The sequence below is a fragment of the Chiloscyllium punctatum genome, chromosome 8 (assembly GCF_047496795.1).
Source record: "Chiloscyllium punctatum isolate Juve2018m chromosome 8, sChiPun1.3, whole genome shotgun sequence".
NCBI lineage: Eukaryota > Metazoa > Chordata > Chondrichthyes > Orectolobiformes > Hemiscylliidae > Chiloscyllium > Chiloscyllium punctatum.
This window is the reverse complement of record NC_092746.1, coordinates 71,007,381-71,022,252: the sequence shown is the minus strand read 5'-3', so window position 1 is coordinate 71,022,252 and position 14,872 is coordinate 71,007,381. Positions and strand designations below refer to the sequence as shown.

Below are 14,872 nucleotides of genomic sequence, written 5' to 3'. Positions count from 1 at the left end.
CCTATGAAGAGCTCTTCATTATGTACTTGACAACCAACCAATGAGCCACTTAATAACACTGGCTAGTCTTTGAAATACTGATTTTAAAAAAAACAATTAATAGCCATTTAGAGGCTGATGGTTATTGTTATTACCCTCAACGGTCAAAAAGATCTAGTCTGCTACAGTAAGGTGGACGTGGGTAGGGTTAAACCCAGTATAGCAGCCTGCATGTACCTCAGACAGAGGGATGGGAAGGTGTCTCCTTCACAATCCCCAGTTTGTGATCTGGGGCTCCCCTTGTCCTCCTCCCATGGCCTGTGCTCCCCTGCCTCACCACATCATCCTCTCCTCACCACCCATCCTCACCCCTAAACCTTCCATCTCACCTGACCTGACCTGACCTCACCAAGATCCCCCAACTACCTCCTGGCTTGAGCACAGGTCGCTGTTCCGAGTGGTACTGCTGGAATCCGAGAGCTGCCAACAGCTCTAACAGGAGGGATTTCCTCCCAGATGGGACTGGTAGATCTTCCTCCAGCCACTTAATGCCCTTTAAACATTAATCAGTATGGGATAGTTGTCAGGAGCTGTTATGAGTTCCTCAGCAATTCTTTGGGAGCAGGATAAGAAGGTCCACCATGTATTAATTTTGCTCTTTCACCTTGTGGGTACTGCCTGATCTGCTGAGTGTTTCCAGCATTCTCTTTTTCTTTCAGATTTACAACATTTGTAGTATTTTGGTTCTGTGTGAATAAATAAATTAAAAATCCTCATGACATAAGCAAATTACAGACTAGCACTAAGTTTAACCTGACCTTCCCAGGTAGAGTCTGGCATATTTGGATCCATTGCTTGCTGATGTTATGTTCCCATTACTTTAATGGATAATAAAATCAGGCAGATTGTAAAACAGTTGCTTTCCTGCCTGGTAGGGAAATGAAAGTTTGCCCATGTATGAATTTATATCTCGCTCATTTGTGAACCACAAATTATGGGTAGAAAATCAAATAAGATTCATTGTGATTAAAATTGCATTTTTTAAAATAAATAACTTAAAGAATTTTGTGGTGGTGAAAAGTCCCATCTGATATGAGTTATTCGTTTTTGTTTGTACATGTAATTCTCTTGTGTCCAATAACATTCTCTTTGACCATTTTTCAGTCAGCCCTGAGCTCCTGTGATACCTCTTATCCACAAAAAAAATGTATTTCTTTCTCTATAGGCTTTATTATATCACCCTTCAGAAAAAATAGCTATTCTAAAGGGCGGCACAGTGGCTCAGTGGTTAGCAGGGGCCTGGGTTCAATTCCAGCCTCAGGCGTCTGTCTGTGTGACATTTGCATGCTCTCCCTGTGTCTGTGTGGCTTTCTTCTGGGTGCACCAGTGACCTGAGTTCAATTCTACCCTTGGCCCACTGTCTATATGAAGTTTGCACATTCTCCCCGTGTCTGTGTGGATTTCCTCCCAAAATCCAAAGCTGTGCAAGTGAGGTGGTTACAGAGATGGGGTAGGTCTGGGTGGGATGCTCTTCAGAGGATTGTTGTGTACTCGATGGGCTTAATGGCCTGCTTCCCCACTGTTGTGATTCCAAAGCAATTTTCAGATTATAAATTTTGATTTTGCTGAACTTGTGATATATTATTAGGGGTATTCTAATAATTTAACATGACACTATAACTAAGCTGGATAATATAGTTGTTGATCATCTTGTTAAGAATTCTCCTTAGTGATAGACTCACTTACTACATATTTATTTTACATTCTTTAGAACTTCACTCTGCAAAATTAAACTTGAATGTTCAGTTTGTTGTGAGGGTGGGACGGAACAAATTATTTTTCTCTTGCTGTGCTCTGCTCTTTTATAAATACCATACGTTTGCAATTTCTAATTTTAGTATTGCTAATTTGTAGTTCTTTTAATAGCTTTTTAGTCAAAAATATATTTTATTTTCAAACATTAAATTTCTTTATATTTAAAGGTTGTGGCTATGGTAATCTCTTTTGTTGAGGTAAGTATTTATTTGGAATCGATAACGGTGACCTAAGATTTCCTATAGCCGAGAAAGTGTCAGTTAGAAGCCTGAACCGTATGCTACTTGAGAGAGAATGTTACTTGATAGCCAAGATTTGTAAGAGCATAAAACTTCTCAAACACTCTACTTTTGACATCTAGTGTCAGAAACATTTAAATTAGAGCAAGAGCCAAATTTGGCGTGAATTCCAGGCTGTCAGTCACTGAGCATGAAATAGACACTGTCTTTTTTTTTAGTTATTTCTTTCACAAGCTGTAGATGTCACTGGAAAGGCCACTAATCATTGCCCATCCCTAACCCATACTCTTTCTTGCTTGTAAGTAGCTTGTTAACAGTTAAACGTGCCACAGTTTGTGATGTTACCAAGCTCACTGTACATCCTAGGTGACATGAAAACCAGAGTGGGTTCAACTTATCGCTTGCTCCAAAGACCGGGTTTGACACCGCTCACCAACATCTTGGACATTGGCCCACATGCCCCAATGGACCATGAACATTGGCATCTGAATGTGCCAGCCTCTATAAGTCATCATGGCACATCTCCAATCCATATAAGGGAAGCTTCTCACTTTAGTGATGCGTCTCAGGTTGCCCTGGCAACTATCATTGTAACGCTGCATTAAGGACACAGTGTGCTCAGGCACACACACCCAGCTCATGGATGATGAGGATGTATCTCTAAGTCTTTGCTGTCATAGTGCTCACTCACTCTGAGTCTGCCTGGGATGCTCACACAGCACCAGGTTATAGTCCAACAGGTTTATTTAGAAGCACTAACTTTTGGAGAGCTGCTCCTTCATCAAGTAGCTGTGGAGCAGGATCATAGGACTTATAGCTATAAATTCTGTGTCCTATGATCCTGCTCCACAGCTACCTGATGAAGGGGCAGTGGTCCGAAAGCCAGTGCTTCCAAATCAACCTGTTGGATTATAACCTGATTTTGTGTGATTTTTAACTTTGTTCACCCCAGTCCAACACCAGCATCTCCACATCATGGGATAATCACAGCTTCCTTGCCTTGCCCTGCCCTTTTGCACTTTTCACACTTAACCAGAGATAACTAGCTCATGTTACCATTTAGCACAGGCACAAAGCCAGGAAGTTTGCAACAATTGTCAGCAGGCCTCCAGTCCAGTGAAGAGGGCTAGCCATTGCTAAGGGGATCCTGGCACAGTTAATCAAGCAGAGCCTTGGATCGCAGTCCAGGGCCTACGTGGGGCAATCACAGTCAGGATCCTCTGCTGATAAGGGGTAAGAAACCGAATGACAGGAAGCACATCACCCGTTTTGACTCTTTCTGGCCCATTAAGGGCTGTTTTGTTCCTGGAAAGAGAGAGAGAACTAGGTATTATGGAAGATAAAAATGGGTGGCACAGTTATTGCTGTTGGTGCAGGTATGGTCGTTTCCCAAGCAAATGAGTGGGCATTACAGATGGTACGCAGGGTTAGTGCTGTTACAGCTTTGGTTAAGTGTGAAATTTGAGTGGAGAAGATATTGCAGGCATTAGTAAGAGTGGTAGAGCATGAGTCTTAGTAGGAGGCAGGTACAATAAGTACAGTTAGTGTGAGTGTGGTATTGGAGAGAGATGGTGACACCTACATTGGCAGAGTGGAAAAGGAGATTGACCTTCTTCCTACAGCGTAGGGCATTCCTCCAAATGGATGAAAGTGTTCAGTCTGGGTGGCAAATTCAGTGAAGGCTGACATGGTCTGGTGTGGTGACCTACACTGCTGGTCCCTGATGAATCACTCCACAACTTTTCAAAAAAGTAATACGATTCCAACCAGTGTATTTCACGCTTCCAATTCCCTTGGTTAAGTAGGCAGAAAAGACTATTCATGTGGTGGATTTATTTACAAATGAGCAATGTGTTATTTTAATATGTATTATATATGTATATATAAAATATATTAAAAACCGTGTATATATGGACAGATTCGTTGTTAATTGTGTTAAATTTTGTCTATATTGAAATGGTACTGCTGAAAGGATATGTGGCACGAATTGTGTGTACTTGTCACCCACATATCTGCAGCTGGTATATCTGTTAGTGCATGGCAATGAAGTCCCTAACTGCTGACACCATGGGAACCCTCCTGCCTGGGGCGGAGCAAGTGCCCGGTCTCTGGCTGACCTGCAAGTGCTAGTGACCTGGGACATTTCTTCCTTGGCCAGCTGCAGAGACAAGACAGAGAAGTGCTCACCAATAGGTGCACCTGACTCTAATCTAGTGAGCATACTCGCTGAGCTGTCAGTGTCTGAGCTGCTGGTGGTGGGACTGCAGGGGCAGCCTTACTAATGACCTCCTGAGGCCTCCGTATACATCTCCTTAGAGTTGCTGGAGAGATGTATTGTGGGTCAGTGCTCCTCTAAGATTGTGGACCTGCTGCCAGTACCTACAGGACACAACAAAGAGAAGGCATCACGACTAAGGATTAAGAATTGTCAGGGGGAAAAGGACATTGGTAAGGGGCTTAATGTGAGAACCGCACCACAATGAACATCGTTTGAGTTGGTTGACTGATATTGATGTCTTGGCATCTCAGCAGGATGTGTCCGATACTTTCCTCATGGGCTGAGCAGGCAACTGCCAGGTACTGCAGTGCCCATCCTGGTCCTTTGTATCCTGTTTCCTCCTGCTGTGAATGAAAGGGAGGGATTGAGAAAGATGAAGTGGGTGGCACAGCTGGTTCTGGTGTAGATGGAAGAAAGGTGGTGAAGTATCCTAAGTGGGTGAATGAGTGGGCAGCACAGAAGGCATGCTGTGTTAGTAACTTGGGAGGTTGGGGTGGGTGAGAGTGAGGGAGCGAAGATGTTGCACGCAATAGTAAGAGTGGTAGAGCATGAGCCTTTCAATGGGTGCAATGGTAGGAGATGGTTGCAATACTGTGAGGGAAGATTGTGGCACTCACCCTGGTGCAGTGGAGAAGGTCATTGAGCACCTTCTTCCTCGATTGCTGAGCATTTCATCAGATGGGGAAGACCACACTGTCGGGGCTGATAACCTCAGACCAGCTGGCAGCGCCTGGTGTCCTGGACTCTTCTGCCAGTCCAGTGGGAAGGGTTCAGACCTCTTCTGCACCACCATGTTCACCGTGACCTCGAGGTTCCTATTGGTGAACTGTGGCACCATTTTCCCCTTACCAGCCAAAGCCTCATAGAGTGTGTGCAGCCATGCAGGGCAGCACTGGGATACCAGTGTTTGTGTAGGTCTACAATGGCCTTTTTAAGATGGCAACAGCGCCAAGGATGTCAGAATGTCACCATTCACTGGAGTGTTTCCAGCAATGACAAGCAGGATAATTAGGCTTGTATCTGATGGGTGTTGGGCCATAGGGGTGAGCTGGATAGTTAATGAGGTGAGTTTGGGACAATCAGGCAAGGAACCCTCATCAAAATTAACAAAATTTACATTTTGCCAAAATATGGTAAGATGCAGCTCCTTAAGTTTCAGTTGAACTGGAGAAAACTAAGATTGTCATTGTATTGATTTACAGTCACTTTCCTGCAGTTATTGACCTGCCTTGTGCTTTTAAAGAGCCATCTGATTCATCCAATTCCCTGCCCTTTTGCCATAGCCATTTAAATTTTCCTTTTTTCAGCTTCGTGTCCAATTTCCTTTTGAAAGTTACCTCCAACGCCACTTCAGAATCACAACTGGCTGCAGAACCAAGCTCCCATCATCTACTCTCTGGTTAGCTGTCCTTGCAGTAGTGGCAGTCGTTTCATCTCTATTAAATCTCACCCTAACCTTCTCTGCTTTGCAGAGCGCAAAACCAATTTTTCTAATTTGGCAAGGATGGTATACTGTTAGGTATTTTTAGCTGGAGTTCAGAAAGGAGAAGTGAAATTTGTGGGATGTTTACACAATTCAGTACATTCAGTATTTGATGAGTGCAAGTCACCACAGTCTACTCTTTCATTAGTGAGACAGAAAGAGAGAAAAACACCTGGTGGTGAGTTTGACTTGAGGGTCAAAATGTCTCAAGCAATGGGCAAAGTTGTCACACTGCATCACAAACCAACCATCCAACAACTGAACTTGTCATTAGTTGTAATTTGCACAGGTTTGACAGGTTTGAACTTAATTTGGAGCTCACAATTATAGCAAATGAAAGAGCTTGTCATCTGGTCCCAACTTCAGGGAGAAGGTAGGGCTGGTCAGGGATAGAGTAGGGAACTTGTGCATGGAGTCTAAGTAGATAGGGGAAACCCTAAATGAGCTTTTTGCTTTAGTTTTTACTAAGGAAAGGGACCTTGTTGTGAATGAGAACTTTGAGGAGCCGGGAAACAGGCTTGAACAGATTGGAATTGAGGAAGTTAATGTGCTGGAAATCTTGGCAAATATTAAGATTGATAAGTCCCCAGGGCCAGACTAGATTTATCAGGAAGTGAGAAAGCAGGTTGCTAAGCCACTGGCGAATACCTTTGCTTCCTCACTCTCCACAGGAGTCATATCTGAGGATTGAAGGGAGGCAAATGCTGTTCCTGTTTTCAAGAAGGGGAATAGGGAAGTCCCTGGCAATATCAGATAGTCAGCCTTATGCCTGTGGCCTTATGCCAAGGTTTTGGAAAGAATTCCGAGGGATAGGATTTATGACTGTCTGGAAAAGCATAGTGTGATTAAAAGCAGCCAACATGGTTTTGTGAGGGGCAGGTCATGCCTCACATAACTTATTGAATTCTTTGAGGAAGCAATGATTCAGGTTGACAAAGGTTGGGCAGTGGATGTGGTGTATATGTACTTCAGCAAGGCATTTGATTAAGGTTCCTTATGGTAGGCTCATTTATAAAGACAGGAGGTAGGGGATACAGGGAGATTTGGCTCTCTGGATTCAGAGTTGGTTGGCTGACAGAAGGCAGAGAGTGGTTGTAGGTGGAAAGTATTCTGCCCGGAGGTCACTGGTAAGTGGTGTCCCGCAGGGCCCTGTTCTTGGGCCTCTGCACTTTGTAGTTTTTATGAATGACTTGGATCAGGAGGTTGCGGGGTTAGTTAGTATATTTGCTGATGATACAAAGGTTGGAGGTGCCGTTGATAGTATCGAGGGCTATTGTAGGCTGCAGTGCGACATAAACAGGATGCAGAGCTGTGCTGAGAAATGGCAGATGGAGTTCAACCTGGATAAATGCGAGGTGATGCATTTTGGAAGGTTGAACTTGAATGCTGAATATAGGATTAAAGCAGGATTCCTGGCAGTATGAAGGAACAGCGGGATCTTGGTGTTCAAACACATCAATCCCTCAAAGTTGCAACCCAAGTGGGTAGGGTTGTTAAGAAAGCATGTGGTGTTTTGGCTTTCATTAACAGGGGGATAATGTTTAAGAGCCACGAGGTTTTGCTGCAGCTCTACAAGTCCCTGGTGAGACCACACTTGGAATATTGTATCCAGTTCTTGTCGCACTATTATAGGAAAGATGCGGAGGCTTTGGAAATGGTGCAAAGAAGGTTTACCAGGATGCTGCCTGGACTGGAGGGCTTGTCTTATGAAGAGAGGTTAGGTTAGTTTAACTTAGATTAGGATTAATCCTCGGCACAACATTGGGTACCGAAGGGTCTGTTCTGTGCTGTACTTTCCTATCTATTCTAACTGGAGGATCTCACGACCCCTTTAACTCCAGGACTGGTCACTTCTACAAAAACGCCCGAAGAAATGCCCAAGAGGAAGCATTACAATAGAATTTAAATGTTTATCCGCAGGCAGGAAAATATTTTATAAGAAGATACTCTCAGAGGTTAGGATTTGGTTAAAGCTATTATGAACAGTAAAATGAAAATGTTTTGAACATCTTCAGTTAAAGACCCTACCAAAGTAAATAACATCTTTTGCATTGAATGAAAGCAGTCACTGTTTCAGGAAGACCATCAGGCTGTTTCCTACAGCTTTTCATCACCACTCATACAAAAGATAAAGAGTGGACAAAATGTGGAACTTAATTAATATGATGGTTTTGATCTTAAATTCAACCCACGTAATTATTATGACTCCTTTGAACAAAATGAATGTATTTCCAACACCTGTGTTCTAAAGTTGCATCGCCCTTTGAGAGAAAAACAATCCGTCATCTCTGTCCTAAAAAGATGACCCTTAACTTTGCCTGTGAGTTCTGACCTCATCCACAAGAGGAAGCATTCTTGCCAAATTCATCTTATCAAGACTACTCAGAACCTTACAAACTTCCTTCAAGTCACCTCTCATTCTTCTAAACTCCAGTGGACACAAGCCCAGCCTGTCCAACCTACCCTCATAACACAATCCACTCTTGTTCAGCTCTATCCTATGAACTGAATAAGGTTTTGCATGGTAGACTAATTAGTAAAGTTAGATCATGTGGGATTCAGGGTTGATGGTAGGAAACAGAGTGTGGTAATGTAGGGTTGTTTTTCAGACTGGAGGCTTCTGACAAGCAGTGTTCCACAGGGATCAGTACTGGGTCCACTTTTGTTTGTCACTTATAAAAATGACTTAAATGAGAATATAGGAGGCATGGTTAGTAAGTTTGTGGATGACACCAAAACCGATGGTTTAGTGGACAGTGAAGAAGTTTATCGAAGATTACAAAGAGATCTTGCTCAATTGGGGCAGTAGGCTGCCAAATGGCAGGTGGAGTTAAATTTAGATAAATGCAAGGTATTACGTTTTGGTAAAACAAACAAGGGCAGGACTTATTGAAGTAATGGTAGGCCTAAGTGGTGTTGTAGAACAGAGAATTGTAAGAATTCTTTGAAATTTGCATCACAGGTAGACAGGGTCGTTAAGAATGCATTTAACGTGCTTACGTTTTATGATCAGACCTTTTGCGTATAGGAGTTGGGACGTCATATTGAGGTTGTACAGGACATTAGTAAGACCTCTTCTGGAGTGCAGTGTGCAATCTGGTCATCCTGCTATAGGAAGGATATTGTTAAACTGGAGAGGGTTCAGAAAAGATCTACCAGGATGTTGCCACAGTTGGAAGATTTAAGTTATAAAAATAGGCTGGATAGGCTGGGTCTTTTCTTTTACTGGAGCGTAGGAGGCTGAAGGGTGACCTGAGAAATTTATAAAATCATGAGAGGCATAGATAACCTAAATAGCAAAGGTCTTTTTCCCTAAGGTGAGGGAATTCAAAACTAGAGGGCATATTTTCAAGGTGAGAGGAGAAAGGTTTAGAAAGAATATGAGGGATGACATTTTTACGCAGATAATGGATCATGTGTGGAATGAACTGCCAGAAGAAGTGGTGGATACGGGTACAGTTACAGCATTTGGATAATTATGTGAATATGAAGGATTTAGAGGGATATGGGCCGAATGCAGGTAAATAGGACCAGTTTAGTTTGGGAACATGGTTGACATTAACTAGTTGGATTGAAGGGTCTGTTTATGTGCTGTATGACTCTATGGATAATATACCAATCTTTAATCGTTCTGATGGAAGAAGTGGAAAAATAGCAATGATCCATGATCCTAATTTTCACTCTGTAATTCCTAATGGAATGTCTAATGATCAGACTCGGCTATGATAACTAACTTCTGTGGCAGTGTAACTTCATTTTACAGGAGAACTCGTGGTCACTTTGGTGTGATGCTGGGTGGTTGATGTGAAACTGTAAAAACAGGAAAGTAAACCGAAAGAAAACTGAAACAAATATAAACTAAGTTGTGCTAGAGATATATATTTAGATAAAAATGTCCTATCTGCCTGTTTTGCTGTTGCAGCTGTGACTCTGGATACATTGGACAGCGCTGTGAAAACAGAGACTTCAGTATTCTATATGTTGTTCCAAGTGGGCAAAAGCTTCACTATGTCTTAATTGCAGCAATAATTGGAGCTGTGCAGATTGCCATAATAGTTGCTGTGGTGATGTGTATAACAAGGTAAGCATCGTACATTAATAAGTCAGCAAATAAAATGTACAGGAGGTGTTTTTGGAACAAGATGTGCACAATTTTAAAAATATACTTTGTTTTATCCTGTGCTACCCTACTCCACCATTATTTATTCCAGTTCTGAAAGAGAGGTGGCAGGAAGACAGTTCTTTCCTTTTGTCTAAATGGATTTGAAGCCAACACAGCAGGCTAGCTGCCTGGCTGAAACTAGTCTCAGGAGACCGGAGACACTTTTCACATGAGGTTACTTTCACAACTGCATTTAAAAAACACAATTGGTGTCTTACAACAGCAAAGGACTCCCAGTTCATGTACTTAAACAGCCACCCTCTTCAAAGAGGTGGACTTGATCTTCACCCATTTACTGGTCCAACAGAAAATTGCCTCAGGCTGGCCTTAGGCATCCAGAAGACAAGCTTCAATGGCCAGTTCCCTACCTGGTTTACAGCTATCATACACCCATTTTTCATGTAAGATATGGGAGGGCATAACTTGACAGTCACCTCCAATAATTCTTTTGGTCATTTGTAACATATTTATCTTTGTTCCTGTGTCTGGTTATTGTGGAGACTTTTTGCGAGACTAAACATTTATTTATTTCAGTTTCCATTATGCACTGGTAATCCCTTCCCCTTAATTATTATGATTAATATAAGTTTCATGCTATATACATGTAGACCGAATTGTAGGCATCACTGCCTGTGCTGTGTCACTCCAGCTTCTAGTCTAGGCCATGTATGAGAGCAGGCAATTAATTCATTTCACTCATTGATTTTTTTTTTTCTCTCCATCATTGATCTGGATTTTCATTCCTGGGTCACATTGGTGGGAGTTAGGAAATCCCCAACTTGCTATACCCATCTTGGGAAAAACTCTCCTGAATGACAAGAACTTTGCTTCAGTGGGTGAGTGCTGGTGGAGTTAGACCAGCCTATCACCTGACACAGATTGGATGTGGCTAGAGGGACTGCCCAATTCCAAGGCAGCTCACCTCACCTATATTCTCTGTGACTTCCCAATTGTTTTGTTAAATAATATGGCTGTTAGCCCACACTCCTCACACCCATTCACTACCTACCCATTCCCCATGCTCTATCCATGCCAAACTGTGCTCTCAACAACAGCTTCTCATAGGCTTCCATGTCAATATTGTGCAAATACTTGTTCATCTTGCACTACCCTTTACCCTTGAACTATCCATGCCAAGTTAACGTCAACTTATGCATCCATCCACCCTGATGGCACCTCATATTTCATGACAGCTTATGCCTCCACTCACTACTCTTTGCTCTTGCACCCTTTATGTCATTTCACCTAGTATCCATCAAGGGCATGCCAACAGACCTCAAAAATCATATTAAAACTTAAAAGACGTTTTAAACATCTTTTGCTGGCTTTAATATGGCCAAAACCATATGCTCATCCATACAGCCCATTCAGTCCCCTTAGATTCTTAATTAATTAAAAAGCAATTGCATTCATACCCCTACATCCAGAACTGACTTTTGTATTGCTAATAAAACTCTGAAATCACAACCTCTAATTGAGATGTTGATAGGTTGTAGAAAGCAACCAAGCATTAATAATGGCATAATGATAGTCTTTTGGGTAATCTCCATGTTATCACCATCAGCAGTCCCTCCCAGGTGCATTCCCTTCCACTCTCAGGGTGAGTCCATAGGTGACTGTACAGAGCAATGCAGCTCCCACAGGCTGTGTTACACTTGGGCCAGGTGGTGGTCAGGGGAAGGCGTGGGTGGGGCATTGATGTGGCAGTGCAGTCCTTTCGCAGTTTTTGCCTGGCTCCCATTTTTTTTTTACTGATGGCAAGTCTCAAGGTGCTCGACACCTTCTCAGATGCTCCTCCTCCTCTTTGGACAGCTCAGGCTAGTGATTCCCAAGTGCCTGTGGGAATGTCACACTTCACCAGTGAGGCTTTGAGGGTATCATTGAAGTGTTTCTGCTGTCTTACCATTTCAGAGCTGAGAGTGGAGTCCCTGCTTGGGCTCAACCAGGCCAACATCCCCAGCAATGAGGCACTGACCACCCTTGCTTGGCTCCGATGGACTGGGCATGTTGTCTGCTTGACCAATTGTGCACAGACAGCTATTGAAATCACTGGACCAGTTTTGTTTCTCCACTCACTGACACAGGCAGACCGTTTTAAAAAAAAACTTATAAATGTTGCCTTGAAAGCTTAATCTCTTTTTAACCTCTCAGTGTGTAGGCTTCTTTTTAATTTCCAAGGAGCTGGCAATGTAAATAAGTTAATAGCTCAACAATTCTACAGGTTTTATCATAATTTCAAAAGCTTTTATGACTACTATTCAGAGCTCCCACACTGTAGCCCTTGCTATAGAAGAAATTGAGTCAGTTTAAACTCAGCACTGTTTTCAAATAGCCCTTTAGAGTTCATGATTCCCCTCCTGGTTCAGTCGGAATGGGACTGGACTTTCAGATCCTCCCGTTCAGTTTTATAGGCCTGAATTGTCTACTCAAAATTCTGGCCTTAATGAGGAAACACAGCATACTTCTCTGAATTAGGTTGTGAACTCACTACACACAGAATTGTATTGGTTACCCCCTTATGCCCTTGGCACAGGCAAGTGCCAATACAACCTCTCAATGCACCAATTTGGCAATGGGCAAATGCATTTTCAATCTAACTTAGACCTTCACGAATTGAGAAGGAAGGTCATATAAAGCTTATTTGTTTTACATCATGTTTGATTTGAGCACTTACATGAGCTACATTAAAGAGTTCAGCAGAATATGATGGTGCTTTTGCACATATTCAATCTATTTTCTCGCTGTAAAGCCAGAAGTGAAATTAATTTGACAAATATCAACCCAGATGCCCATGGGAATGGAGCAACTAACTAGCCCTACCTCTGCAGCAAATTAAATTTCTTACAAGTGTCGCCACTGTGAATGGCATGGGAATTGGAAATATCATGTTGGCGCAGCTAAGTTGCCCATTGTGAATAGAAATAAGTTCTTATTCTGTAAGTGACAGTACTGCACCATACTGTGGAGCCTTTGGTTACATGGATAAATACAAAAGTCTTTCAATGAAGGCAAACAATAGAAATCTTGCAATTATGAAGCTCTGATTATTTTCATTATTTGGTTCACAGGAAATGTCCAAAAAATAACCGAGGCCGCCGACAGAAACAAAACCTAGGACATTTTAACGCAGACTGCACCACTTCATCAAGGATGGTCTAGTTTATCATTTTTATACCTTTTTGTCTTCATTTACTATGTCTCACCAATTGCTCAATTATAACTGATTTTTTTTTTCCTGAGAAGAAGATTTTTGTTTCAGAGGCCTTGGTTTTCTGAACCTGTGCCAGCATAGGAATTACTATGTCTGGGAATATGACCAAGATATTTGAGTGATAAATAAATAAATGAGACAGTCTATTCATAACTGACAGTTTCACCATCCGCCAGTAGGAGGGTTCCTTGATTTCTAGAGAAAAAAGTTTCAAACAGAGATTTAGGAACAAGTCAAGATAACACTACTGGCCTCAAAATAGAATACTAATGAAAGGACCATTTTTGTACTTTATGAGATGAATTTGTTCTTTGTTTATGCCACTCACATGTTGTGTAATAACCTTGCCACAATGTTAATAATAAATCACAAATGACACTTGAAAGGCAGAGAATTACTTGAAGAAGGTTTAAATGAGAGATCGACTGAACCTGCTCAAGACAAGAGGATTAAAGAAAAGGGGAAAAAAATGTTTACAACTAACTTTCCTTGCAAGACATGAGGGGGTTTTTTGAAGTTATTAGGAATTGATGCATTTTCAAACACTATTTGCATGATTTGTGGAACTGTGTACTGTGATTAGTTTAAATTCAAAGCTGTTTGGATTGAGTATGCGGTGGACATCTGAGCCGTGCCATTCGGATAACTCTGTCTCCGCAGCTATATTTGACTCCCCTTGGTGTAAATTTAGTAACTCATCAATGTAACTGGTGGTGCTTATGGTGTGTGCCACAGGGAAAAAAAATTGTTTTGTAGAACAAGACTTTAGGTTGATCATTTGGTGTATTTATTGAGATTCAAATGGATTTAAAAGTTAAATTGATACGCTGTTATTAGTCACCATTATGCTGTGATAAAATACACTGTAATTATTTAAACATGTGTTGTATTTGAGATTACTTTGCAAATGGTACTAAAGTCTCAACAGTGTCACCTACTGGGCATGTGTGTTTAGGATTGTGGTTTAACAAAGTTTCATGGTTCTGTCACTGCAGAGACAAGGGTGTGAACTGCCTTTATAACACAATACTGCATTTTCCCAGAATTCAAAACAATTTTGACCTGAGTAAAATTAAGTGGTGCCACCTTACCTCATAATTCAGTTCTCAGCTTATTTGTCAAAATTCTAGAAGCACCATCTTACATAATCTTTTTAGTTTGATCGCAAATTATCAATCTTCAAATCTTTAATTTTAATGTTGAAATTCAGTTCAATGAGATTATGCTAGCTTATTCATAAACATAGTCTATAGCCTATCTTTTGCAATAAATATATTTCCTTTTTTTAAAAAAAGGAAGTAAGCACTGGTTTGACAGAAAATACATTTTACTGCAGTAGATTGTAAGAACTTTCCCTCTTTAAAATCTAGATCATTATATTTAATGGTTATTTCAGAAATATATCAATAAACTAAAGTCAAATGATTAACATTAGAGATATTTTACCATAATCTATCAGTGATATAGCCTTTTCTTTACAATTGACAAATATGGTAGACCCTGTATTAAAATGTGTTTTTCTTTTCACACTGCAGTACATTGAGACTGACACATACTTTAAAAACAGCCTAAATTCGTATCAGCTAGCACTCAGTGGGAATACTCTCACCTCCATGTCAGCAGGTTGTGGGATCAGGTTCCATTCCACAGATCTTAGCACTTAGTTTGAACTGCCACTTAAGAATAGTTATGAAGAAGTGCTGCA

General features: G+C 41.4%; 1 protein-coding gene across 1 annotated transcript in view; it reads left to right on the top strand.

Moving 5' to 3' along the window:
* The window catches only part of tmeff1b (transmembrane protein with EGF-like and two follistatin-like domains 1b), a 228,004-nt gene extending 213,904 nt beyond the window's left edge, over positions 1 to 14,100 (top strand). Inside the window, exons 9-10 of the mRNA XM_072575758.1 lie at positions 9,717 to 9,875; positions 13,025 to 14,100. Of these exons, the coding sequence (XP_072431859.1) occupies positions 9,717 to 9,875; positions 13,025 to 13,115 (250 nt within the window). The 3' untranslated portion in view covers positions 13,116 to 14,100. The remainder of the gene's footprint in view (positions 1 to 9,716; positions 9,876 to 13,024) is intronic.
* Positions 14,101 to 14,872: the final 772 nt, after the last annotated feature.